The sequence below is a fragment of the Xyrauchen texanus genome, chromosome 36, assembly GCF_025860055.1.
Source record: "Xyrauchen texanus isolate HMW12.3.18 chromosome 36, RBS_HiC_50CHRs, whole genome shotgun sequence".
NCBI classification, from domain to species: domain Eukaryota; kingdom Metazoa; phylum Chordata; class Actinopteri; order Cypriniformes; family Catostomidae; genus Xyrauchen; species Xyrauchen texanus.
The window spans coordinates 29,788,916-29,816,280 of record NC_068311.1 but is presented as its reverse complement, the minus strand read 5'-3'; the positions used below and the strand labels follow the sequence as shown (position 1 = coordinate 29,816,280).

Below are 27,365 nucleotides of genomic sequence, written 5' to 3'. Positions count from 1 at the left end.
CTTACAGATATTTGGAGACTTTTGAACCCATCTGGTAGAGACTATAAATATTTTCTTCTGTCCATAAGATTTACTTTAGAATAGATTGGTTTTTTTTTATATCTAAGTCCCTCATTTTATTTGTTGTTGATTGCTCAATTGGAAATATTTTTGTCTCAGATCATGCTCTGATGTTGCCACATACGACCAAAAAGAAATCTCATGTGATCAGTGGCGAATGATTAGACTCTAGTCGCTGCCATCTCACTTGACGCCGAAAAGGCATTAGATATGGTAGAATGGGATTATCTTTTTATGGTTTTGGAAATATACGGGTTTGGAAATATTTTTATTGAATGGATTAAGTTACTTTATAGACACCCGGTAGCAGTGGTACAAACAAATTGATTAACTTTAGATTATTTTACTCTGGATATGGACACCCAGCAGGGTTGCCCTCTTTCCCCATTATTGTTCTGTCTTGCCCTGGAACCATTAGCAGCTGTGACAAGAAAGGAGGATGATTTCCAGGGGAGATGGCGGGAGGTGTGGTGCATAAGCTTTTGCTTTATGCTGATGATATTTTGTTATTCGTCTCCAATCCCATTAGATCTATGCCTTGCCTCCACAGAATTAATAATCCTTCTCTAAGTTTTCAGGATACAGAGTCAATTGGTCTAAATCCAAAGCTTTGGCTCAGACAGAATACTGCCAAGTAACGGCTTTTCAACCGGCACCTTCCAGTGGCCCAAACAGGGGATTAAGTATTTGGGCATTTTATTCTCAATAAATTGGGAATCTCATCTCGACCAGGTTGATCCAAAGATGGCTCTCCTGGACCAATAAGGCGGACATCGCCGCCCGAGAGACCGCGCCGTGACCTTCCAGTTCCTGCATCAATCCCGGGCGGAACTACCCTCGTGCAGCTCTTTCAGCGGCTTGGCTTGGTGGATTTGCAGGAGAGCCATGGCGTGCATGGCGGAGGCGTCTTGTCCAGTGGCACCGTAGGCTTTGGCCGCCAGGGACAACGTAAGCCTACAGGCACTAGATGGGAGCTCGAGCTCAGCGCCAGGTGGCCAGTGCTCTGCGGGCATAGATGCACTGCGAGCATGCTGGGGAATGGGAGATCTGTGGGGATCTACCCGGCAGAGGTGGTCCCATTGGGGTCCCCAAATCGCCCCCAGTGCTAGCCTACTGGCCTCATACCCGTAGGTAGAAGGACGAGGCAGGGAGCTGCTGGGGTGGTGTGCTTTCTTATGAAAGCGAGCCATGACCACAACGTTGAGTACATGACGCATCCACAAAGGATGTCTCCGTGTGGGCAGTGCCCAGGCATGAGAGACAGCGATCATGGACATCTGAAGGCGAGAGATAATCAACCGCACATAGGAATAACACACAAACAGAAGGGGATCTTTAAAAGGTGCCTCTTTAAAAATACATTCTTTTTTTTGCCGCTCTTTTAGAATATACGTTTAGGTTTTGAAAAATACTCTTTTAGAATATACTCTAGTTCTACCGAATTGCCCAGGGGCTCTGCAGTGCACCAGTGTGGAGAGGGAGAAAGCCGCTGTAATGTGCCATAAGAATCCAGCAGAGGTGAAATGGAATGAAAGCTGTGAGAATTTCAGCTGTGTGAACATCGACCGCTCAGCTTCGAAAAGAAAATCTGAATGAGTGTTATGCCCGCCAGCTCCTTTAAATCTGTATTTTCAGGGATTGGCATGCAAATACCACTCGCAAATTCCCATTGGCCTTTTATCAAAGATCAGAGGTGTCTCGGGCTCCCAAGAGTGACCCCTAGTGTCACTTCATCGACACAACATCGAGTGAGTGACAGATAGGGAATTGCAGTTGAGTGGGTGGAATTCAATGATGCTGTCAGCTGAGGACATGTGAGGTGTCTATTTCTCAAACTAAAGCCTCTGATGTACTTATCCTCTTGCTGTACACCTGGCCTTCAACATCTCTTTCTGTCCTTGTTAGAGCTTTGAGGATTGTAGTGTACACCTTTGTATGAAATCTCAATTTCAAGCATTGTATAGCCTTCGTTCCTTAAAACAATGATTGACTGACAAGTTTCTAGAAAAAGCTGTTTATTTGTTGCCATTTTTTACCTAATATAGACCTTAAGACATGCCAGTCTATTGCATACTGTGGCAACTCAAAAACAAACCCAAAGACAATGTTAAGCATAATTTAATGAACCTGTGTTTGATATAAAGGCAAGTGATTTTCCAGTACCAAATTAGCAATTTAGCATTATTACTCAAGGATAAGGTGTTGGAGTGATGGCTGCTGGAAATGGGGCCTATTCAGATTTGATAAAAAATGCCTTTTTTCAAATAGGGATGGTGCTGCTTTTTACATCAGTAATGTCCTGACTATATTTTGTGATTAGTTGAATGCCACTTTAGTGAATTAAAAATATAATTTCCTTCCCAAACAGATAAATCTGTACCTAATTCTAAACATTTGGCCACCAGTGTATACTTTGGCAGTCTTTAATATACCTTGGTGGCCCACCCAAGTCCTCACGGCCCGGCCCACCCTCCTCCTCATCACATTCAGCTTGAACAATTTCAGCTTTAAGGCATTCCACATCATAACTGCCAACACCCCTTAACCATATAGTAAAATCATTGTAATGCTCAACCTCTTGTAGCTTATTGCTTTATTTCCAATAAAAAAAAAAATTTGAATTAAAAAGATTTTAGATTCACAAACATTCTAAAGAAAGGAAAGCAAAGTGTCCTTAACCTGATGAATATTTAATAAGATATTCCTACTTGTTTCTTGAAAAACATTCTCATAATTTGCTTGCGTACTTTTGTCAGATTTAGTCCATAAATAAGGGGGTTTAAAATGGGGGTATGAGTAGGAATTCCAATGCCATAAAATTACGCACACCTTGTGGCAAATTTCGAGAACCATAACGGCTGTACAATACATCAAACAGCAATGCAACTGTTACATTGAGCAATGAAAGCAGATGAGGAACACAAGTCTGTATGAATTTGTGCCTTCCCTCTATTGAGCTCCTGCACTTTTGAATCAAGTGAATATATGAGCAAAATATGAATACTGCATGTCCAAAGTATGTAAGAATAACAATGTACCCAAACACATTATTTACTGTTGTAGAAAAACAAGAAAGTTTAGCAACCGCCCAAATCTCACAATATAACTTTTCAATACTAGAGCCACATAAGGTGAGTCTTGATGTTAATGCAATTAGTACAGACATGCAAAAAAATGGAGCCAGCCAGCAGAAAAGAATACATTCAAGAACCCTCCTACTACTCATTTTTGAGTGATATTGCAGTGGTCTACATATTGCCACATACCTGTCATATGCCATCACTGTTAATGTTGAAAAGTCACACAAAGCAGATGAATAAATAACAAATGTCTGAATCAAACATTCAGCATAAGAAATCACATGGTACTGGGATAATAAATCATACATGAATTTAGGGTAGAATCCAGCAGTGCCATAAAGTGCATTTATACACAAGTTACATATAAACATATACATTGGCTCATGAAGTGTCTTATGTGAGATTACGGTGTAAATTACAGTTACATTACACAACACCATTAGGGGATAAAACAGTGCTGTCAATGAAAATAACACATATCGGTTTTCCATTGTTTCATTCAGACCAGAGAGTGTAAATTGTAAAACTCTGGAAACATTCTCCAGCGATGGCTCAGTCTGTAATGATATGCAATTATTATACAGTAATTATTATTATTAAATCATTGGTAAACTATAAGCTGGATTTGTTTTAACTGTCATTGTCTTTAGATAGTCAATTACTCCTTTTTCATGATTCAGAGAAAGAAAATATCAAATAATCTAACAGTCTTATTCACTGATATTTCAGTCATAATAGGGAAGACCTCGTGCAATTAAAAAGTATAGAGTATAAGAGTACTACAAATCTGCATTCCATCTTTGATATAAAAAACATTTATATTTGCCCCCAAATCACAATACTGAATTAAATACTAGAAATCAGCATTATAATTTCCCCATACAAATATATATTAAACCACTGTATCTCAAATTAAAACACACATGATTTTGTTTTTGTAAAAAATTTCTCTCAAAGTGAAATGATTACACTTTACTGAGCATACAGTATGCTGAAAAAGCTGAAGTGCAATCACTAGCTTATTTCTGAATGAAGATGTTGAAGGTGTTACATTTGCCTGCAGTCTCCCCTGCAGTTTAAATCTTACCATGTTGTTCGTTTTCATTGTCCTCACAGTGTTTTTTAAAAGACCAGTTCAGTTTCCTATATATGGATACTGGTCTCCTGCTAATTGCCTTCATCACAAACATTGAAAACAGTTTTAACAAGCTCTCTAAAGGCTATGCTTATCTTAAAATAATAGCATGTTTATGCAAATCTAGATAGAATTGTATGTATTATTTGTGAGTTAATTTTTGCCAACATATGCCTGCCAGTATACTGTATTTGATACCACTCTACATAATATGAATCCTGTAATATTTAGAATGACTGTTTGGAAATCCGGAGTCACGTGATGCCATGCGAGGATCAGACGTGTGAACAGCAAGCTCTTCGCACTTTGCTAGTTTTAACACTTTTAATGACATAAACCTGTGATATTTTAGAGACTCTTTTCCATAACTGTTCTAGGAGAAAAATATGTCAAAGAATTCAAAATAATCGGCTCTGGATACATTAAAAGACACTTGCATGCTCAAGCTGACACCCTGAGCAGGCTGCGAGCCTGGGAGTTGATTTAGTTGGGGAAGTGCGGGAAATGCGGCGAGAGATGCTGTACATGTACTTGAGTTTATTGTGTAGAGTAACACATCTTCAGGACAGTTTTGTATATGAATCTGCATGCTCTTTGTGCATATTCCACCTATTGGCTTGAGTTGGTTTCGTGGAGTATTTCTTGCAAGTCATTGGAGTAATTAATTTGTTCACACTTATGTTGCAGCTGAGTGAACCGGCTCACTGAACATTTTCTTGATTGTTGAGGAGTCTGCATGCTTTCTGTGCTGGTTCCACCAATTAGCTGGAGTTTATTATGTAGAGTAGCACACCTTCAGGACAGTTCTATGGAAAAATCTACACTCTTTGTGCTTGTTCTGCCTATTGGCTGGAGTTTGTTTTATAGATTATATTTTGATGTGTAATTTTGACTCACAAAATTTGTATAGAAACACTGGACTTGAGCGTTCTGATGGCAAGGCTGTTGCGAGGGTTCTCATGAACTGTTTGAGTTTGGAGGGATTACCCCGCAGGTTAACCCCGCGCATGACAGCCAAGGGGTGATGTCATGCGCTGGGTTAATGCGCACATTTTTCTTTTTTCTGTTATTTTAATCTAGGGGATGTTCACGTTGTGATTGTTACACTAATGTTGGAATGTGTTTGTTTTTTACACACAATCTATTTGTTCTTATATGTCAAAATGTCATATGTTAATATGAGTGGATTGTCTCTCTCCATGTGGCATGCGAATGGGTTGAGGCATCCCATAAAAAGAAGGAAAGTTATTTTTCTTCTTAAACATAAGAAATATGATACAGTGTTTCTTCAATAAACAAACATTTCTCTGCAGGAAGCTGAAAAATTTGGGAAGATATGGGGTGGGTTGTTTTTTTTATAGTGGTGGCTCAAGTAAGAGCAGGGGAGTTATTATGCTGATAAGTAAACATCTACAACTCAAACTATGTCTCAAACAACGTAAAGATAAATAAGGAAGAGTCATTATTGTTTTAGCTGAAATTCAGGGACAAAGTCTTATTTTGGCTAATAATAATGCACGTAACGTTGATTATCAGGGCTTTTTTATAGATCTTGAAGGGATGTTGAAAGCCGCTGGCACCCCTCATCATATAATATTGGGATGAGACTTAAATTTTTATGGACTCAGTCCTTGATCATAGTGAAGCAAAACTGTGCAGGCCCCTAGAGAAACATTGACACTTCACAGGATGTGTAAATATCTTGGTCTTACAGATATTTGGAGACTTTTGAACCCATCTGGTAGAGACTATAAATATTTTCTTCTGTCCATAAGATTTACTTTAGAATAGATTGGGGTTTTTTTATATCTAAGTCCCTCATTTTATTTGTTGTTGATTGCTCAGTTGGAAATATTTTTGTCTCAGATCACGCCCTGATGTTGCCACATACGACCAAAAAGAAATCTCATGTGATCAGTGGCGAATGATTAGACTCTAGTCGCTGCCATCTCACTTGACGCCGAAAAGGCATTAGATATGGTAGAATGGGATTATCTTTTTATGGTTTTGGAAATATACGGGTTTGGAAATATTTTTATTGAATGGATTAAGTTACTTTATAGACACCCGGTAGCAGTGGTACAAACAAATTGATTAACTTTAGATTATTTTACTCTGGATATGGACACCCAGCAGGGTTGCCCTCTTTCCCCATTATTGTTCTGTCTTGCCCTGGAACCATTAGCAGCTGTGACAAGAAAGGAGGATGATTTCCAGGGAGATGGCGGGAGGTGTGGTGCATAAGCTTTTGCTTTATGCTGATGATATTTTGTTATTCGTCTCCAATCCCATTAGATCTATGCCTTGCCTCCACAGAATTAATAATCCTTCTCTAAGTTTTCAGGATACAGAGTCAATTGGTCTAAATCCAAAGCTTTGGCTCAGACAGAATACTGCCAAGTAACGGCTTTTCAACCGGCACCTTCCAGTGGCCCAAACAGGGGATTAAGTATTTGGGCATTTTATTCTCAATAAATTGGGAATCTCATCTCGACCAGGTTGATCCAAAGATGGCTCTCCTGGACCAATAAGGCGGACATCGCCGCCCGAGAGACCGCGCCGTGACCTTCAGTTCCTGCATCAATCCCGGGGCGGAACTACCCTCGTGCAGCTCTTTCAGCAGCTTGGCTTGGTGGATTTGCAGGAGAGCCATGGCGTGCATGGCGGAGGCGTCTTGTCCAGTGGCACCGTAGGCTTTGGCCGCCAGGGACAACGTAAGCCTACAGGCACTAGATGGGAGCTTCGGGCGCCCGCGCCAGGTGGCCAGTGCTCTGCGGGCATAGATGCACTGCGAGCATGCTGGGGAATGGGAGATCTGTGGGGATCTACCCGGCAGAGGTGGTCCCATTGGGGTCCCCAAATCGCCCCCAGTGCTAGCCTACTGGCCTCATACCCGTAGGTAGAAGGACGAGGCAGGGAGCTGCTGGGGTGGTGTGCTTTCTTATGAAAGCGAGCCATGACCACAACGTTGAGTACATGACGCATCCACAAAGGATGTCTCCGTGTGGGCAGTGCCCAGGCATGAGAGACAGCGATCATGGACATCTGAAGGCGAGAGATAACGACCGCACATAGGAATAACACACAAACAGAAGGGGATCTTTAAAAAGGTGCCTCTTTAAAAATACATTCTTTTTTTTGCCGCTCTTTTAGAATATACGTTTAGGTTTTGAAAAATACTCTTTTAGAATATACTCTAGTTCTACCGAATTGCCCAGGGGCTCTGCAGTGCACCAGTGTGGAGAGGGGAGAAAGCCGCTGTAATGTGCCATAAGAATCCAGCAGAGGTGAAATGGAATGAAAGCTGTGAGAATTTCAGCTGTGTGAACATCGACCGCTCAGCTTCGAAAAGAAAATCTGAATGAGTGTTATGCCCGCCAGCTCCTTTAAATCCGTATTTTCAGGGGATTGGCATGCAAATACCACTCGCAAATTCCCATTGGCCTTTTATCAAAGATCAGAGGTGTCTCGGGCTCCCAAGAGTGACCCCTAGTGTCACTTCATCGACACAACATCGAGTGAGTGACAGATAGGGAATTGCAGTTGAGTGGGTGGAATTCAATGACGCTGTCAGCTGAGGACATGTGAGGTGTCTATTTCTCAAACTAAAGCCTCTGATGTACTTATCCTCTTGCTGTACACCTGGCCTTCAACATCTCTTTCTGTCCTTGTTAGAGCTTTGAGGATTGTAGTGTACACCTTTGTATGAAATCTCAATTTCAAGCATTGTATAGCCTTCGTTCCTTAAAACAATGATTGACTGACAAGTTTCTAGAAAAAGCTGTTTATTTGTTGCCATTTTTTACCTAATATAGACCTTAAGACATGCCAGTCTATTGCATACTGTGGCAACTCAAAAACAAACCCAAAGACAATGTTAAGCATAATTTAATGAACCTGTGTTTGATATAAAGGCAAGTGATTTTCCAGTACCAAATTAGCAATTTAGCATTATAACTCAAGGATAAGGTGTTGGAGTGATGGCTGCTGGAAATGGGGCCTATTCAGATTTGATAAAAAATGCCTTTTTTCAAATAGGGATGGTGCTGCTTTTACATCAGTAATGTCCTGACTATATTTTGTGATTAGTTGAATGCCACTTTAGTGAATTAAAAATATAATTTCCTTCCCAAACAGATAAATCTGTACCTAATTCTAAACATTTGGCCACCAGTGTATACTTTGGCAGTCTTTAATATACCTTGGTGGCCCACCCAAGTCCTCACGGCCCGGCCCACCCTCCTCCTCATCACATTCAGCTTGAACAATTTCAGCTTTAAGGCATTCCACATCATAACTGCCAACACCCCTTAACCATATAGTAAAATCATTGTAATGCTCAACCTCTTGTAGCTTATTGCTTTATTTCCAATAAAAAAAAAAATTTGAATTAAAAAGATTTTAGATTCACAAACATTCTAAAGAAAGGAAAGCAAAGTGTCCTTAACCTGATGAATATTTAATAAGATATTCCTACTTGTTTCTTGAAAAACATTCTCATAATTTGCTTGCGTACTTTTGTCAGATTTAGTCCATAAATAAGGGGGTTTAAAATGGGGGTATGAGTAGGAATTCCAATGCCATAAAATTACGCACACCTTGTGGCAAATTTCGAGAACCATAACGGCTGTACAATACATCAAACAGCAATGCAACTGTTACATTGAGCAATGAAAGCAGATGAGGAACACAAGTCTGTATGAATTTGTGCCTTCCCTCTATTGAGCTCCTGCACTTTTGAATCAAGTGAATATATGAGCAAAATATGAATACTGCATGTCCAAAGTATGTAAGAATAACAATGTACCCAAACACATTATTTACTGTTGTAGAAAAACAAGAAAGTTTAGCAACCGCCCAAATCTCACAATATAACTTTTCAATACTAGAGCCACATAAGGTGAGTCTTGATGTTAATGCAATTAGTACAGACATGCAAAAAAATGGAGCCAGCCAGCAGAAAAGAATACATTCAAGAACCCTCCTACTACTCATTTTTGAGTGATATTGCAGTGGTCTACATATTGCCACATACCTGTCATATGCCATCACTGTTAATGTTGAAAAGTCACACAAAGCAGATGAATAAATAACAAATATCTGAATCAAACATTCAGCATAAGAAATCACATGGTACTGGGATAATAAATCATACATGAATTTAGGGTAGAATCCAGCAGTGCCATAAAGTGCATTTATACACAAGTTACATATAAACATATACATTGGCTCATGAAGTGTCTTATGTGAGATTACGGTGTAAATTACAGTTACATTACACAACACCATTAGGGGATAAAACAGTGCTGTCAATGAAAATAACACATATCGGTTTTCCATTGTTTCATTCAGACCAGAGAGTGTAAATTGTAAAACTCTGGAAACATTCTCCAGCGATGGCTCAGTCTGTAATGATATGCAATTATTATACAGTAATTATTATTATTAAATCATTGGTAAACTATAAGCTGGATTTGTTTTAACTGTCATTGTCTTTAGATAGTCAATTACTCCTTTTTCATGATTCAGAGAAAGAAAATATCAAATAATCTAACAGTCTTATTCACTGATATTTCAGTCATAATAGGGAAGACCTCGTGCAATTAAAAAGTATAGAGTATAAGAGTACTACAAATCTGCATTCCATCTTTGATATAAAAAACATTTATATTTGCCCCCAAATCACAATACTGAATTAAATACTAGAAATCAGCATTATAATTTCCCCATACAAATATATATTAAACCACTGTACCTCAAATTAAAACACATAATTTGTTTTGTAAAAAATTTCTCTCAAAGTGAAATGATTACACTTTACTGAGCATACAGTATGCTGAAAAAGCTGAAGTGCAATCACTAGCTTATTTCTGAATGAAGATGTTGAAGGTGTTACATTTGCCTGCAGTCTCCCCTGCAGTTTAAATCTTACCATGTTGTTCGTTTTCATTGTCCTCACAGTGTTTTTTAAAAGACCAGTTCAGTTTCCTATATATGGATACTGGTCTCCTGCTAATTGCCTTCATCACAAACATTGAAAACAGTTTTAACAAGCTCTCTAAAGGCTATGCTTATCTTAAAATAATAGCATGTTTATGCAAATCTAGATAGAATTGTATGTATTATTTGTGAGTTAATTTTTGCCAACATACTGTATGCCTGCCAGTATACTGTATTTGATACCACTCTACATAATATGAATCCTGTAATATTTAGAATGACTGTTTGGAAATCCGGAGTCACGTGATACCATGCGAGGATCAGACGTGTGAACAGCAAGCTCTTCGCACTTTGCTAGTTTTAACACTTTTAATGACATAAACCTGTGATATTTTAGACACTCTGTTCCATAACTGTTCTAGGAGGAAAATATGTCAAAGAATTCAAAATAATCAGCTCTGGACACATTAAAAGACACTTGCATGCTCAAGCTGACAACCTGAGCAGGCTGCGAGTTGATTTAGTCGGGGAAGTGCGGGAAATGCGGCGAGAGATGCTGTACATGTCGGCAATACTGACGAATGTTGTTGCTGACTTGGTGGATATTGCTGTGATATGTCGATCGATCACTGCCATGGAGGCGAAGTTCACTGATGTGGTTACAAGAGTGGAGGATGTCGAGAAATGGATCGATTACCCGGCATCATCGGAGAGGGAATTATCTGATAATAACCAAGGTGGATTTGGAGCGTCTCTGGGAGAAGTTGGAGTATATGGAGAACTGTAGCCATCAGAATAACGACCGAATCGTCAGAAAGGGCGAAGAGGGACAGGATATGGTGAGATTCCTGGATGGGATCTTTCCGAATCTGCTCGACATAGCAGGTCATAAGCTGGAAATCGAGAAAGCTCACTGGATTCCTGCTCGACGAGTCATGGAAGGAGACAGGCCCTGATCAATTCTGATCATCCGATAAAAATCTTGTGTTATGCGAGGCGAGGAGTAAAGGAAGGCTTTCTTGGAAGAACCAGAGCACTTTCTTGTTCCCAGACTTTGCAAATTCGACCATAGAGAAACGTGATCGATTCAAGGAATGCAAGAAACATTTACATCAATGGAAGTTCGCTTTAGCACTGATATTACCGGCCAAATTGAGAACACTCACTGAACATTTGTTTGATGGTTTGGAGAGTCTGCACACCTTTTGTACTGGTTCTGCCTAGTGTCTTGAGTTTATTGTGTAGAGTAACACACCTTCAGGACAGTTTTGTGGATGAATCTGCATGCTCTTTGTGCATATTTCAATTTTGACTCACAAAATTTGTATAGAAACACTGGACTTGAGCATTCTGACGGCAAGGCTGTTGCGAGGGTTCTCATGAACAGGGATCTCGCAGGGTAACCCCACGCATGACAGCCAGGTGGTGATGTCATGCGCTGGGTTAATGCGCACATTTTTCTTTTTTCTGTTATTTGAATCTAGGGGATGTTCACGATGTGATTGTTACACTAATGTTGGAATGTGTTTGTTTTTGACACACAATCTATTTGTTCTTATATGTCAAAATGTCATATGTTAATATGAGTGGATTGTCTCTCTCCATGTGGCATGCAAATGGGTTGAGGCATCCCATAAAAAGAAGGAAGGTTATTTTTCTTCTTAAACATAAGAAATATGATAGAGAGAAACTAACATTTCTCTGCATGAAGCTGAAAAATTTGGGAAGATATGGGGTGGGTTGTTTTTTTATAGTGGTGGCTCGAGTAAGAGCAGGGGAGTTATTATGCTGATAAGTAAACATCTACAACTCAAATGTCTCAAACAGGGTAAAGATAAATAAGGAAGAGTCATTATTGTTTTAGCTGAAATTCAGGGACAAAGTCTTATTTTGGCTAATATTAATGCACGTAACGTTGATGATCATGGCTTTTTTATAGATCTTGAAGGGATGATGAAAGCTGCTGGCACCCCTCATCATATAATATTGGGAGGAGACTTTACATTTTTGATGGACTCAGTCCTTGATCATAGTGAAGCAAAAGTGTGCAGGCCCCCTAGAGCAACATTGATGCTTCACAGGATGTGTAAATATCTTGGTCTTACAGATATTTGGAGACTTTTGAACCCATCTGGTAGAGACTACAAATATTTTCTTCGGTCCATAAGACTTACTTTAGAATAGATTTTTTTAATTTTTTATATCTAAGTCCCTCATTTCATCGGTTGTTGATTGCTCAATTGGAAATATTTTTGTCTCAGATCATGCTCTGATGTTGCCACATACGACCAAAAAGAAATCTCATGTGATCAGTGGCGAATGATTAGACTCTAGTCGCTGCCATCTCACTTCACGCCGAAAAGGCATTTGATATGGTAGAATGGGATTATCTTTTTATGGTTTTGGAAATATACGGGTTTGGAAATACTTTTATTGAATGGATTAAGTTACTTTATAGACACCCGGTAGCGGTGGTACAAACAAATGGATTAACTTGAGATTATTTTACTCTGGATATGGGCACCGGGCAGGGTTGCCCTCTTTCCCCATTATTGTTCTGTCTTGCCCTGGAACCATTAGCAGCTGTGACAAGAAAGGAGGATGATTTCCAGGGGTGATGGCAGGAGGTGTGGTGCATAAGCTTTTGCTTTAAATCCCACTAGATCTATGCCTTGCCTACACAGAATTATTAATCATTCTCTAAGTTTTCAGAATACAGAGTCAATTGGTCTAAATCCAAAGCTTTGGCTCAGACAGAATACTGCCAAGTAACAGCTTTTCAACCGGCACCTTCCAGTGGCCCAAACAGGGGATTAAGTATTTGGGCATTTTATTCCCAATAAATTTGTGTGATTTATTAAGTTATTTTTGACCCTTTAAATAAAAGGTTTTCTGTTTCTACACTCAGTGACCTATACGAGAGTGGAGTTTTGAGATCCTTTGATAATTTGGTTCAACATATTTAGATTCCCAGATCTCAGTTTTTTAGGTATTTACAGTTGCACCAACTGCTCTGTACTATTTTGGGGAGTAGCACTGTGGCATGGGGGCATGGTCGTGTGTCGGTATACTGGAGAGAGAGAGAGCGGTAAGGCTTGTCACCTGGTTTATAATTAACCCTAACACCTGTGTCTTGTTATAGTGATGCGGAGAAAGACATAAAAGGAACACCAAGTGTCCAGAGAGGGAGAGACTACATGGCGGCGTTCCCAGGAGGCGGCGAAGCAGGTTTGAGGTCAGTTTTATGACAGTGTAATTTAGAAAATGTCTGTGGTCAAGTGTACAAATAAGCCCATAATTCCTAAACAAAAACTCAATACTTAATTAAGTGAGCACATGCAACATATAATTCTAAAAAAGCATGCAGAATTTTATGGAGATTGGACCATAGGTAAAAACCATGTATTTCCTTAGTAAATTGCCTCTATTGGCTGTAAATGGTCTATTCCATCTATGATCTAGGTGCTTACATGCTTGCTAAATAAAACATAATAACTTTTTACGCATGTGCTTAAAGGCATTAAACATCTTGAACCCCATTAATTGCTGCTCGAAGCTATATTTTATTATTTTTATTATTATGCCCTAAAACTGACTGTGCAGACCAGTTGTAGAGAGCTGCAAATTTGAGGTAGTCAAATTTAGGTAGTCAAAAGGTAATCTACCAGAGTACTACAGCATATCAGGGTTTGGGCCCGATTGGCCTTGTGGTGGTGCTAAAGTGATAATTTTTTTGTTTTGGCTCATAACTCCTAAACCGTTTGTTGCACACTGAAGTGTCTTGCATCGTTGGAGTCCTTGGTCCTCTCCGATTTCAATTCCGTCATGAGAATTTTCACGCTAATTTGTATAATTCCAAGAAAACTACTTTTTCAAACTCCTCCTAGGCCGTATGTCATAGTTTTTTGTCTATTTTGGACCCTTCTGACAAAAAGATATCAAAATAATTTTTATTCGTCAAAGTGTTACGTAGATAGAAGCCAATAAATTGGTCAGGCATCGTCCATTTTGTATGTATTGACCAATATCTACCGAACGAAAAGGCCAAAAACTTGATACACATAGACAAAAGGACATTCTGAGGATGCACGCAGTGCTGGGAAAATGTTTGCCTATAGGGTGCGCTACAACAAATAAACTCTCATAAGTCCGCAACTGTATGATCAGTGAAGTTGAAAATTGGTATGCGTCATGTAGGGGCCAAAGGCTAACATATCCTACAATATCAGTTGGACAAATAAAAAAACATGGCCTCCAGCAGCCAATCAAATTTCAGCAGCTTATAACATAAAATTTGAATGGCCAAATGTTACGAAACTTGAGATATTCATACACAGTGTCAAAATGAGGCTGTTTACCAAGTTTTATGAGAATCGGCCACAAGGTGGTGCTATAACGAAAACATTTATGTTTTTGCTAATTACTCCGCATCTGAGCACATTACAATCAAAATGCTTTTTACCTCTAAATCCTTAGGTCAAGTCCTACAAAATGTATATGTCAGTTTTATTTCATTTTATAAAATGTTTCTGCCATTCTAATTTACTGAAAACCCTACTTTTTCAAACTCCTCCTAGGTCGTTAATCAGATCTTCACTAAACTTGGCCCAGGTTTGTGCTAGACCATGCAGGCAAAAGGTTATCAAAATAAGTTTGATCCGTTAAATCGTCTTGAAGATACAATCTGATATATTTGACTAGTATGGCCCATTATGACTAATATTCCTGTATCTTGTTTGCACTAATGACAAACTTCACAAAACTGAGTAAATATGGAAAACAGGACATTCTGAGGAATCATACTAAATGAACGGGGGCTAACAGCAAATTTTAAATAATCAGCTATTTATCTGACCAACAAAAGCTGTAATACTATTTTTTCCACCAGAACCACAGAATAAGAAATCCTTTTATGTCTAAGGCTTTCATAGGTGTATGAATGCATATAAGCATATTTGAAGAAACGTGGTACACTGACTACATCTTCTGACTTCTATAATATTAGTTCGCAAATAAATCTGTGATTTCCAAAATGATTATAGATGATCAAATTTCACCTTCATTTTTACATAACCTATATTTTGTGGGATCATATCTCCCAATCAGAATGTCGTAGACCACTCGGGCTGCCAATCAGTCTTTAAGTATCATCTTTGAAATGACACACTAACAACCATTTACAACACCCTAGCAACAACCCCTTAGACTTCCATTCAAAATAGTCAGAATGGTATCTTCAGAACAGAATTTTGTAGACACTTGTGATTGGATCTTTTGAGTCAAGTTAGTAGTCAGCCAATAAGAATCTCTTTGGTCACTGACTAGCCATACCCTAGCAACCATTTAGAGCACCCTAGCAAACCAGCCCTTTTGACTTCCATTAATAATGGCTGAGAGGGATTTCTTTGGAACAGAATGGACTACAGACATGATAATTGGCTTGTTTAACATGGGTGAGCAATAAATCTTCATGTATGCACTTGAAAAACTACTTATCCAGGCCTTAGCAACCATTTAGAGTAACCTAGCATGCAAACCCCATTGACTTCCATTCAAAATAGCTGAGAGTGTTGTCTTGGGATCACAATGTACTAGAGAAATGACAGTTTGCTTTTTATACTTGGGTGAGCAATCCGACATCAGGTATCATGATAGAAACTACTTAGCCATGCCCTAGCTACCATTTAGAGCTCTCTAGCAACCAAATCCCATTGACTTCCATTACAAATGGCTGAGAGTGATATCACTGGATCAGAATGTCCTAGAGAAATAACAGTTGGCTTGTTTTACTTGGGTGAGCAATCATTCTTCAAGTATTATCAAGGAAACTACTCGGCCACATGCTAGCAACCATTTAGAGCACCCTAGTAACCAATGACATCCATTCAAAATGCTTAGATGGGCATCTCAGGATCAGAATGTCGTAGAGACTTCTGGTTTCTTTCATTTGACTCAGGGTAGGAAGGAGTCTTTTGAATATCACATGGGTAACTGCCTAGCAATCAGATGGGGTTACCATAGTAACCAAGGACAAATTACTTTTCTGTTCACCACAAAATTGTAGAGATTTCTGGTTTCATCCTTTGGACTCAGGGTAGCAAGGAGCCTTTTGAGTATTACCTTGATAACTGCCTAGCAACCATATGGGTTTATCCTAGCAACAAAGTAACAAAACATATACCTCTGCACCAAAATATCATCCAGACTTCCAGCTTTGTTTATTTAATTTAGGGTAGCAAGTAGCCTTTTCAGTATCACCTTGGTAACTACCTAGAAACTAGATGGGGTTACCTTAGCAACCAAGTATCAAATGACATATCTTTTCAATAGAAAATCATAGAGACTTCTGGTTTCATTCATTGGACTCAGGGTAGCAAGGAGCCTTTTGAGTATTACCTTGGTAACTGCCTAGCAACCAGATGGGGTTAACCTAGCAACCATGTAACAAATCACATATCTCTGCAACAGAACATCATAGACACTTCCGGGTACTTTCATTTGACTCAGGGTAACAAGGGACCTTTTGAGAATCACCTTGGTAACTGCCTAGCCACCAGATGTGGTTACGCTAGCAACCAAGTAACAAATCACATATCTCTGCATCAGAACATCGTAGAGACTTCTGGTTTCATTCATTTGTCTCAGGGTAGAAAGGATCCTTTGGATTATCACTTTGGTAACTGCCTAGCAATCATATGGGGTTACCTTAGTAACCAAGTAACAAATTACTTATCTGTTCATCAGAAAATTGTAGAGATTTCTGGGTTCATCCTTTGGGCTCAGGGTTGCAAGGAGCCTTTTGAGTATTACCTTGGTAACTGCCATGCAACCAGATGGGGTTACCCTAGCAATCAAGTAACAAATCACACATCTCTGCATCAGTACATCGTAGATACTTCTGGGTACTTTCATTTGACTAAGGGTAGAAGGGGCCTTTTGAGTATCACCTTGGTAACTCTAAAACATCAAGACTGCAAAATACACACACTCACACAGAAGCACTCATGCACACACATATGATCAATAATGATCAATCAATCATTCAGTCACAATAAAGGAAATAAGCACACATCAATGAAGGGGTTAAACTCAAAAACATCAGCAGTGTATATTAGACACACCCACTCACATGTACACACACTTCATAAGTCATAGGCTGAGTTTGATACTGTTTACCAGTTAGTTGAGTAAGACTCAGCTAAGAGGTTGAGATCAGGCAGTTCTACCGCTCATGAAGCAATACTTTTCATTCCTTTTTATTTAATTTTTGGTTAATGTTTGAGTTAGATTATGTGTAACAAAATAATTTTTCTGTGTTCATGCTTGACTGTAATCATAATCCAAAAAGTGGTGCTTAGAAACAACATTGAACAAACAAAGAAAAATAAACTTGAACAAAAAGTAGTTTGATAATGTCTAAATTTACTTTATCTAACTTTATTAACTTAATAAAATTACATTATATGCCTGGAATCACTTTAATCAGCAAAGTTTGCACAAATATGTTTAGATTTATATAGAGCTTTACAGGCATCTAGTGGCCACACCATAGTATTACATATGATTTTCTTAATTTATTTTCACCATAATCTGCCTTCATTCATTGGATTTTAAAATATGTTTTACTTAAATACAGCATTAATTGAAAATAATATTAAATGTATTTTCCTAATATTTTTAAAATAAACATTATGCAAAACAAATATACATATTAATTTAATAAAAAAATACACTTATGGCATTCAGTTTACACATACTTATACACACACTCACTGTACACAGACAATGAAAACATAGGCTTTTTAGAGATTGAGATTGAGATTGTCCAGACATTTTAAGTCTGACTTCATCCTGTTTCAGGATAATCGAACACAAGACATCAGAGTCATATTTAACACCAGTTTGCAATTTCAGCAACTTACAAAAGTATATATATATATATACAAATACATATCCTTTCTTGCATACTTTGAAAGTTTTTAAAAGGCTTGAACCACAACAATTTCTGCTTGCAGCTATATTTATTATTATTATTGTTAGTATTCTGCCCTGAAAGTGTCTGGGCGTCAGAAACCGTATATTGCAGAGACCCAAATCTTGATGAGATGGTTCTTAATTCAGACAAGCAAACACAAATGTTTCAGCACTATGTGGTGCTATAATAAGGTCCTTCACGTTTTCTATTATAACTCTGGAACCATATGGGCTTGAATAAAAATAATATTTTCCTCTGAATCATTGGGTGAAACTTAAAAAATTATGTTATTGCCAGTTTCATTTCCACCCATGAAATTGTTCTGCCATTTATAATTTTTTGAAAAACATAAATTTTCAAACTTCTCCTAGGCTGTATTTCCAATTTGCACTACATTTTGTGTGTATCTACTATGGACCCTTATGAAAAGAGTTCTGATTTGCCAAAGCGTTGCGAAGATACAAGCCAATGAATTGTCAGGTGTCATCCATTTTTTATGCATTGGCCTATATCTACCAAACCTAAAGCCAAAATTTGACACATATAGACAACAGAAGGTTTGCTTTCTCGATGCACCCTAGGGGGGCTCTTTGGCGACTCAGCCGCATACAGGCCTCCGAAGTCCCACGCCCCTTCTGCCTCTTAAGACCACTGGAGCCTGCATGCCAGACTCTGAAAAGAAGACCCCCCCCACCCCCCACCCGCAGGGAGGCGGCACCACCTGCCCGTCAGCTGGCCACCAAGAACCCCGAACAGGCTTCGAAGCCACCCTGAGACAGGTGACCCAGGGATGAGGTGACTGACTGGCCTGACCCAGTTGAGCGCACGGGTCCCACTTCTGCTCATGGGTCAGCACAAGGTGAGTATCCTCACAACATTGCCGGGTGCCTTCTGGGCCCAGGCACCCAATTTTTCAATAAAGGAGCGGTTTCCTCATTCCCTGGGTAAGTGCAGTGGTTCTTGGGGCCGCTCACCCACCCCAGACGCCAGCCACTGTTGATCAATGGATGATCTTCTCGGGGGGGCGTCTGCTTTGCCTCGCCATGAACCACCCACCCCGCGCCTGATAAAACCAATTGTCCCCTTGGTGCCATTAGTGCAGAGGCTAGAAGCCTGGTTAGTGCTTTCTAGCCCATCATAATGGCTCATCAGGATGATCAGTCTCGGCTGCATGATCCATTTCACCAGACAGCCGCCCAGGTTCAGTGGCGTCCTCTCCACCGCGGTGCGAGGCGAGGATTCCTTGGTCGTTTGGCCAAAGGGAGCGATAGAGCCGAGTCACACAAGGGCTTTTACAGCTCCTATTTTATCATGCCCAAGGGTGGGGGGTTGCGCCCAATTCTGGATCTGCGTGCCTTGAACAAGGCATTACATGGGCTTCCATTCAAGATGTTGACGTAGAAGCACATCTTGGCATCAGAACAACATCAAGATTGGTTCAAGATTTTTACATTTACGTATCGATCCTTCCTTGTCACAGACCCTTTCTTTGGTTTGCCTTTGAGGGACGAGCATAGCAGTACAAGGTCCTCCCTTTTGTTCTGTCCCTGTCTACTTGTGCCTTTACCAAAGTTGCAGAGGCTACCCTGGGCCCGCTGAGGGAGAAGGGCATTTGCATCCTCAATTATCTCAATGACTGGCGGATTCTAGCTCACTCGTGAGATCTATTGTGTGCACACAGGGACCTTGTGCTTCATCACCTCGACCAACTGGGGCTTCAGGTCAACTGGGAAAAGAGTAGGCTTTCACCTGCGCAGAGCATCTCTTTTCTCAGTATGGAGTTGGACTCGGAGACCATGATGGCATGCCTTACGAACAAGTGTGCACAGTCAGTGCTGGCCTGCCTGAAAACCTTCAGGCGAAAGGTAGCAGTGCCATTGAAACAATTTCAGAGGCTCCTGGGGCATATAGCATCCTCAAAAGGATTAATAAGCTAATGTTGATTCTAATCAATGTTTGAAACAGTTAAAGGATGGGCAAGGAGGAGGTGAGAACCGGCTTGATGATGTAAATAACAGTTTTAATGATCAATCTTAAAAGACAACATAAATACACACGACGGACATGTCCGCTAACAATCTCTCTCTCCCGCACGATACTCTGCAGTTGACCTTTATACCTCAGAGGCTTGATTAGCCTAATACGGGACCGGGTGTGTATGATCATGACCCGGCCCTGCCCTGCCACAATCCTCCCTCGTTCTCTCAGGCTGGGGCCTGACGTACACCCCCCCTCTTTCCCTGGGGGAGGGCGCGCCTTCTGCACTGTCTGCTGGCAGGTCATCCCAATCTACCTGGATGAGGGAGGGGACAAGGGGAGGAAAACAGAAATTATTAAAATGGGGGGTACTTCCTGTAACAGTGTAGTACCCCCCAAAAAACTGTAAAATTTTAATGAGGGAAAAGGCCAACGCAGAGCGACAGTGAGAGAGAGAGGAGAGAGAGATGAAAAAAAAAACTCTTACTCGCCAGTTCTCCGATACGCCGCAGCTTGTTCCTCGGCCACTCCTCCACCCTCTATCGGACGACAGCCACGCCTCTCCAGGCAGATCAGAGGTAGATCTCCAGCCCCTGGCGGACGGAACGCCCAGCCGCGTTTCAGCGGCCGGTAGGCGACACCTGCGCCCCTGGCAGCGGCCCTGACCGCTCCAGGTGGTAGGCTAGGAGCCCCTTCTCCCCTCGCGGTCACTGGCCATCGTCTTCTTTCAGACAGCTGGACTCCTCGTCCCACGGCAGATGGCCGTGGCTGCTCCGTTGGGGTGGACGGTAGTGGCCAGAACTCTACTACGGCGTATTCCTCCTCATTCCTGGGCTTCGGCACCAGTGTAACACTTTTAAAGGATGGGCAAGGAGGAGGCGAGAACCGGCTTGATGATGTAAATAATAGTTTTAATGATCAACTTATAAGACAACATAAACACACACATGACGGACATGTCCGCTAATGATCTCTCTCTCCCGCACGATACTCTGCAGTCGACCTTTATACCTCAGAGGCTTGATTAGCCTAATACGGGACCGGATGTGTATGATCACGACCCGGCCCGCTCTCCGCCCTGCCACAATGTTCTATTGATTTTATTATTTATCTGTGATAATTATTAATTACTGCTAATAACAAAACCCGCTCCTGAATGAAGCGCCCAACAGTAGGATGTTGCTGTGTCTTCACCTTCAGATTTTACCTGTCGTCAAGACTTAAAATCTAAAACAATATACATGCTTGTTTCTACCTCTCCAAGTGTCCAGGTATTGTTTATGTGATGTTGTTCTGAATTGCCATGGGACTCAATGACTGTGGTTATATTAAACTTTATTGTGAAACTATATGTGCTGCCGTCTTGACCAGGACTCCCTGGAAGAAGAGATTGTATTATATCAATGGGACCTTCCTGGTTAAATAAAGGATAGAATAATAATAATAATAGTCACTACGTTTTTGACAATGTTATTCTGTGGTGTAATGCATGTTTGGAAAATATCCCCCACCTTTATTTTTTTACCCTGATGGAGAGCCTGATGTAAACCTGTGTTACAGATTGATCATGTTGTTTGCATCATATCGAGTATGTGAGTTATGCAAATGAGGAGGGGAGCAATAGACTTTAGGATATGAACAAACTGTTTGATGATGTTGCCATGGACCCATATATTTGGGGGGTAGCATTCTCATGTTGGGGGGTTACCTTTTCTTCTTTTTTTGCTTAATTAGACTTCTTATTATGCACCACGGGTCATGTCTACTTTTGTTAGCGTCGCAATATTCGCTAAGACCTTCAATGTGCTCACTTGTCTAAGAGATCATGGATAAATATAAGATTATATCCATTTATATTAGAGGGCAAAGTAGCCTGAACAAGAGAGACACATTTCTTGACTATTTGTGGAAAGCAATAGATATAGCACTAATACAAGTGTCACATCTGAAACAAATAGATGTACAGAGGTTACAGAATAGACTTTACAGAATTGCTGCCTCCTCTCATTTTAATACAAAACCAAGGGAACAGTAGTTCTGTCAGGAATGAGAAAATTATTTAAAAACATCCTTCTCAGGTCCACTTTTCAACTCACTACAAAACTACAGGGCAGAATGAAATGATCTCTTGAATCATTGAGAGCGAGAACAACTTATCACGACCACAGGGAGGTTACCCCATGTGACTCTACCCTCCCTAGCAACTGATCCAATTTTGTTGCTTAGGATACCTGGCTGGAGTCACTCAGCACACCCTGGATTCGAACTCACGACTCCAAGGGTGGTAGTCCAAAAGGCCCGGTTGCTAATGAGGGTAGAGTCACATGTGGTAACCTCCTCATGGTCGCTATAATGTGTGGTTCTCGCTCTTAGTGGGGCACGTGGTGTGTTGTGTGTGGATGCCACAGAGAATAGCACAAAGCCTCCAGGCGCGCAATGTCTCCGCGGTAATGCGCTCAACAAACCACACGATAAAATTTGTGGATTGATGGTCTCAGACACGGAGAAAACTGAGATTCGTCCTTCGACCCCCAGATTGAGGTGAGTCACTACGCCACCATGAGGACTTAGAGCGCATTGGGTATTGGGCATTTCAAATTGAGGTGTAAAGGGGAGAAAAAAGATGCATCCGTGTGCCTTTTTTTTGCACCAATTAAAACCAGCAGAATGGAACTAAGACGTTTGTAACAGAGAATTGCTGGCTGTCTGGCTGGCTTTGGGCGAGTGGTGTCATTGGTTAGATGGTTCGGGGGTACCTTCATGGTCTGAACTGATCACAAGAACCTAGAGTACATTCATAGCACCAAACGTCTTAACTCCAGACAGGCTCACTGGGCACTATTTTTCACCCATTTTAATTTTGTTCTCTCATATCGCCTTGCCTCTAAAAATGTGAAGCCTGACTCATCTCAATGTTTTGAGGTCGAGACCTCCACCGTCTCACCGGATACCATTCTACCCGCCACTTGAGTGGTAGCCATGATATCCTGGGAGGTTGAGGCTAACGTCTGTGCTGCTCTACGAAACACTGTGTCCCCGGCTACATGCCCAGTGGGTCTGTTGATTGTTCCACGATCAGTTTGGACACACGTCCTATAGTGGTGTCACTCACCAAATGTCGCTTGTTCTCCAGTGGCAACTTTCACCCAGACGCTCATTAGACAGCGATTCTGGTGGCCATCACTTGCGCAGGACGTATGCCGGTTCACAGACGCTTGGCCCGTTTAAGTAATAAATAAGACCTCCTGTAACCCCCCGGCCAAGCTCGTCCAGCTGCTGTCTGTCCCTTCAAGACCGTGGTTGCACATAGCCATGGATTTTGTAACTTGTCTCCCTTCTCTGTGCTCACAAATCTACTACAGAGGATTCCTCACAAAACTGCTCCTGACTACCATGATGCACACACTCGCTTATGAACAAACTTTTTACAGAGTCCTCACAGATCTGTCCATTGTGCGGCCACGGCGACATACAATGGTGATAATTTGATTATGGTTTCTTTTTGAGATTTTTCCCATTTTTAATCCAATCCAAACAAAAAAATAATAAAATGAAAACAAAAGAACATCCATAAGCAATAAAAATACAGTAGATGTATAAATTAATTGTGTAAATGGAGCAGCCGATCGTAATCAGTGTCTTGGTTCTACAGTGTGAACAAAGTTTCGTTTCACAGCATTAAACCATTAAGCCTATGTGACACTTAGAAATGAAAATATTTAAGAACTGATGAGGTGCTGTTATCACTGCACTGTTTGTAGTTTTTAACTTTTCACATTTGTTGTTCTGAAGCAACCTATCAAACTCGTCGAGCAAGGGATTGTAGGCAATATTAGTAGAAAAAGCATGCACTTTACACACCTCGCAAATCTACTGGAAATAGTAGACCATCTGGGCTACATTGGAACCCTTTTTTAAACATACTACCATTTGAGACATGTGATTCTTATCTCATATATTATTTAGTGCGGATAGTGTGCACATTGAGACACAGGGTCTGTGTAAATCGTAATAATGACGTTTAGACTAATGAAAGATGTTGTGAATAAATAGACAATTATGAAAATATATGGTTTGTCTATATTTTATAAGTGATATCTGGCATTTTTATAAGTTTGATGTGTGAATGAATACTTGAAGAGTTCTTCATCTGTAACGGAACCTGTTAATAGCTTCAGGCTGCATATTAAATTAATATTATTCTTTCTGCCTCATTCTATGAGATCAGTAAAAGAAGCTGTTATAACCACTCAAAGATCATTGAAATTAAGACATTGAAGTACATTGTTTAATTTGTAATGTTTACAAAACAGTACTGTCATGGATCCAATGCTAAGGTTAGCATGCTAACCTTCACCATAGCACCTTTTACCCACTTTTATGGTATTTTATGATGAAATTTGTGAAAAGAATCCAATCATGAATGTTTTTTTAAATACTTGTTTTAAATGCAACAACAAAGATGAGTTTTGGGTGTCAAAATATGTGTTAATATGGCAGATATATAAGAGGATTTGTAAATGGGCAGAATATAACAACAATAATAATAATAATTAGAGGCATTTCAATGTGTCTCAGGTTTAAATTGCTTACAGACAAAAACATGAATGAAGCAGCATTTTAAAAAACAGGGCGAATGGACTGTATTTTTGTGCATTTGATTAGATTTCATTACTTTACTAAACTTCCTTTTGTATATCTAAAAAAACACATGACATCATCTTAAACTTTTGGGTTTTAAAGTTATCATCATAGAGATCCTATCAAACTTATACACAAAATGGAAAATGCTATGTACATAACTACTGTACCCAGCACCCCTCTGTCTAAGAGACTAAGACAGATGTATTAGTAAAGCAATACTACCTGGTAAGGGCCGTCAAATTTTGGACCTGAAACAAGGGAGGAGAAACAATTTCCCTCAACCAACTCTCTCCTATCTCAGGCAGGACAGGCATGTTTCGCTGCTCCATGTTATTTTTCTCTGCTTGCCTGATACTAACACTAACTAAGGCAGGCACATGTAACAACCTTCATTATCTTGAAAGGGTTGATCTGTGTAGTCATGTTAGGGCTGGCTCTCATGCTAAAAATAATCATTGGTATGGCATCTCATCCCCCTCTCCAGCACTCACTTTCTCAATTAAGTTTTCAGTGTACGATTAGTATGCTCAACAGATCCACTAGACTGAGACCTAAAGGTGATATGAAAATGCAGTTTTACCCCATTAGCTTCATGATCTTTCCAGTAAAGTGTGTGCCCTGGTCTGAATCGATTTGTAATGGCAACCCCATCTTGGAAAAACTTCATTCAGCAAGATTTCAGCTGTTGCATCTGCAGTGCAGTTTTTCAGTGGAAATTCATCCACCCATCTGGAAAACAGATCAACAATCATTAAGATGTATGTGAATTCTCCACCAGGAGGCAGGGGACCTATAAAGTCAATTTGTAGGTGTGTCCATGGCCTCTAAGGTCGAGGTGCATGTCCTAAATAAATTTTTAGCTTAACTAAACACCTTTTACAAAAATCAGTGCAAGCAGTTCTCAACTTTAGCCACCACCATGTTTTTAATCATTGCATGTAACTTTTCAGGGCCTTCATGTGCCAAACCATGATACAGAGACATTAATTCAGTAAATGATATGTTTCCACTCATGACGAGTCTCTGTTACACTGGCAATTTCAGCCACAGCACATCCTAAGTCATGGTGGGGGCCAGATTGAGATAAGTGAATTGTTTCATTGCATCCAAGCACAAGCTTATCTTTTGAAAGCAAAACATTAGTTTCTAGGTCTATGTCAACACTAATTATAGTGCATACAGTGTGTCACCAACCCAGAATTAATTCCAATAAAAATGATCAGAGTTTGCAAGAGGGACAGGGACAGATTTATGATACACATTTTTGCCATTTAAACATTCTATGTGCAAAGAATCAGATGTGGTTTCAAGAGGAATATTTATGATAGACACTGCTACTCATGTATCGATCAAGGCTATGCATTGCCGGACTCCTAACAATGCAGGAACGAAAGGGCGAGGATCAGTGTTATCACAAAACCGGAGGCCGCTGACCCCTAATCCTCACCTAACAAGTTTCACAAGCTCATTCTCAGACAGAGTGACAGTCTTCTTCCTTGTTTCCTTCTTCCCTCTGGGTCTTTTACAGAATCTAGCCAGATGGCCTGATCTGCCACAATTTTTACACTTTGAACTTGGTCTAGTACAATTAAGGGACACGTGTCCTCACTGACAACATCATAAACATTCTATTTCATCTGGTGGGTTTGTTTCAGCCTCAACTACAGCAGCAGACGCTTTGCCTATAGTTTGATCATTGTGAGCTTGTAAACGGCTCCAACTTACAGCACACCATTGAAGCAGTGTGTCCCAATTAGGAATGTAAACACAGCCACTGATAAGCAGTTATCTGTATTCTTTTGACAGACCGCTTATGAATAGCATAATCATAATCTTTATCATTATCATTTGCAGCACAGTCATTTTTATTCGCTGCCTGGGAAAAGCTCAACATATTCTAAGGGGTTTTCACCAGGTTTCTGCTTTACTTGAGTCACACTTGTTCCAGGGAAATGATCCCTAACCCAGGCAATATTGTCGCCAATTCGCTGGGACTCTGGGTGCAAATTCAATAACCTGAACTTTAAGTAAATACTAGAGGGATCCAGTCTTTTTACCAGAACCTTAACATCAGCTATTCCCAAATTTTGTTGCCTAGCAACTGCTTCAAGTTTATCCCACATGACTTTGTTTGGGTCAAACTATGTAAAAGGTTCCATCCCTGAAAGCAAACAGTTTTTTCTTAGAGGCTGAGAGTCTGGTCCACTCTCCAAGCTGGAAAGCAGCCCCCACCTCTGTGTTTCTCCAATTATTGTTAGAAAGTCTGACTGGAGCAGCCGAAGCCATCCCCTTGGGGGTGACCATGCTCTGCTACCTGTGGGTGAGAAAAAGGTTTCTGACCTCTAGATCTGTGTTAGCTTTTGCTTGCGTGGGAGGGGCGCTTGCACCAGCAACATTCAACAACCTGCGTTCTTCACTGTAAGGGCTATCAGACTGGTTCTCAGTCTGTGGGGCAGTGCCTAAAGCAATAGCTTTTGAACAGTCTGAGAAGAGAGCTTGGGAGCAGGGTAAACAGATACAACAGACAATGGCTTGCAATTCATGGTGCTATCTG

The 27,365-nt window shown here is 40.4% G+C and overlaps 2 protein-coding genes across 2 annotated transcripts; both read right to left on the bottom strand.

Moving 5' to 3' along the window:
• Positions 1-2,839: 2,839 nt before the first annotated feature.
• On the bottom strand, positions 2,840-3,631 carry LOC127630149 (olfactory receptor 1D5-like). The gene has a single exon (XM_052107606.1). The coding sequence runs from the start codon at positions 3,629-3,631 to the stop codon at positions 2,840-2,842; it is 792 nt and encodes a 263-aa protein (XP_051963566.1).
• Positions 3,632-8,823: 5,192 nt separating this feature from the next.
• On the bottom strand, positions 8,824-9,615 carry LOC127630140 (olfactory receptor 1D5-like). The gene has a single exon (XM_052107595.1). It carries the CDS (start codon positions 9,613-9,615, stop codon positions 8,824-8,826), a length of 792 nt encoding a protein of 263 aa, XP_051963555.1.
• Between the last annotated feature and the right edge of the window lie 17,750 nt (positions 9,616-27,365).

Coding starts and splice junctions, on each gene's coding strand:
- LOC127630149 (XM_052107606.1), bottom strand. CDS start 3,631: ATGGAAAACCGATATGTGTTATTTTCATTGACAGCACTGTTTTATCCC.
- LOC127630140 (XM_052107595.1), bottom strand. CDS start 9,615: ATGGAAAACCGATATGTGTTATTTTCATTGACAGCACTGTTTTATCCC.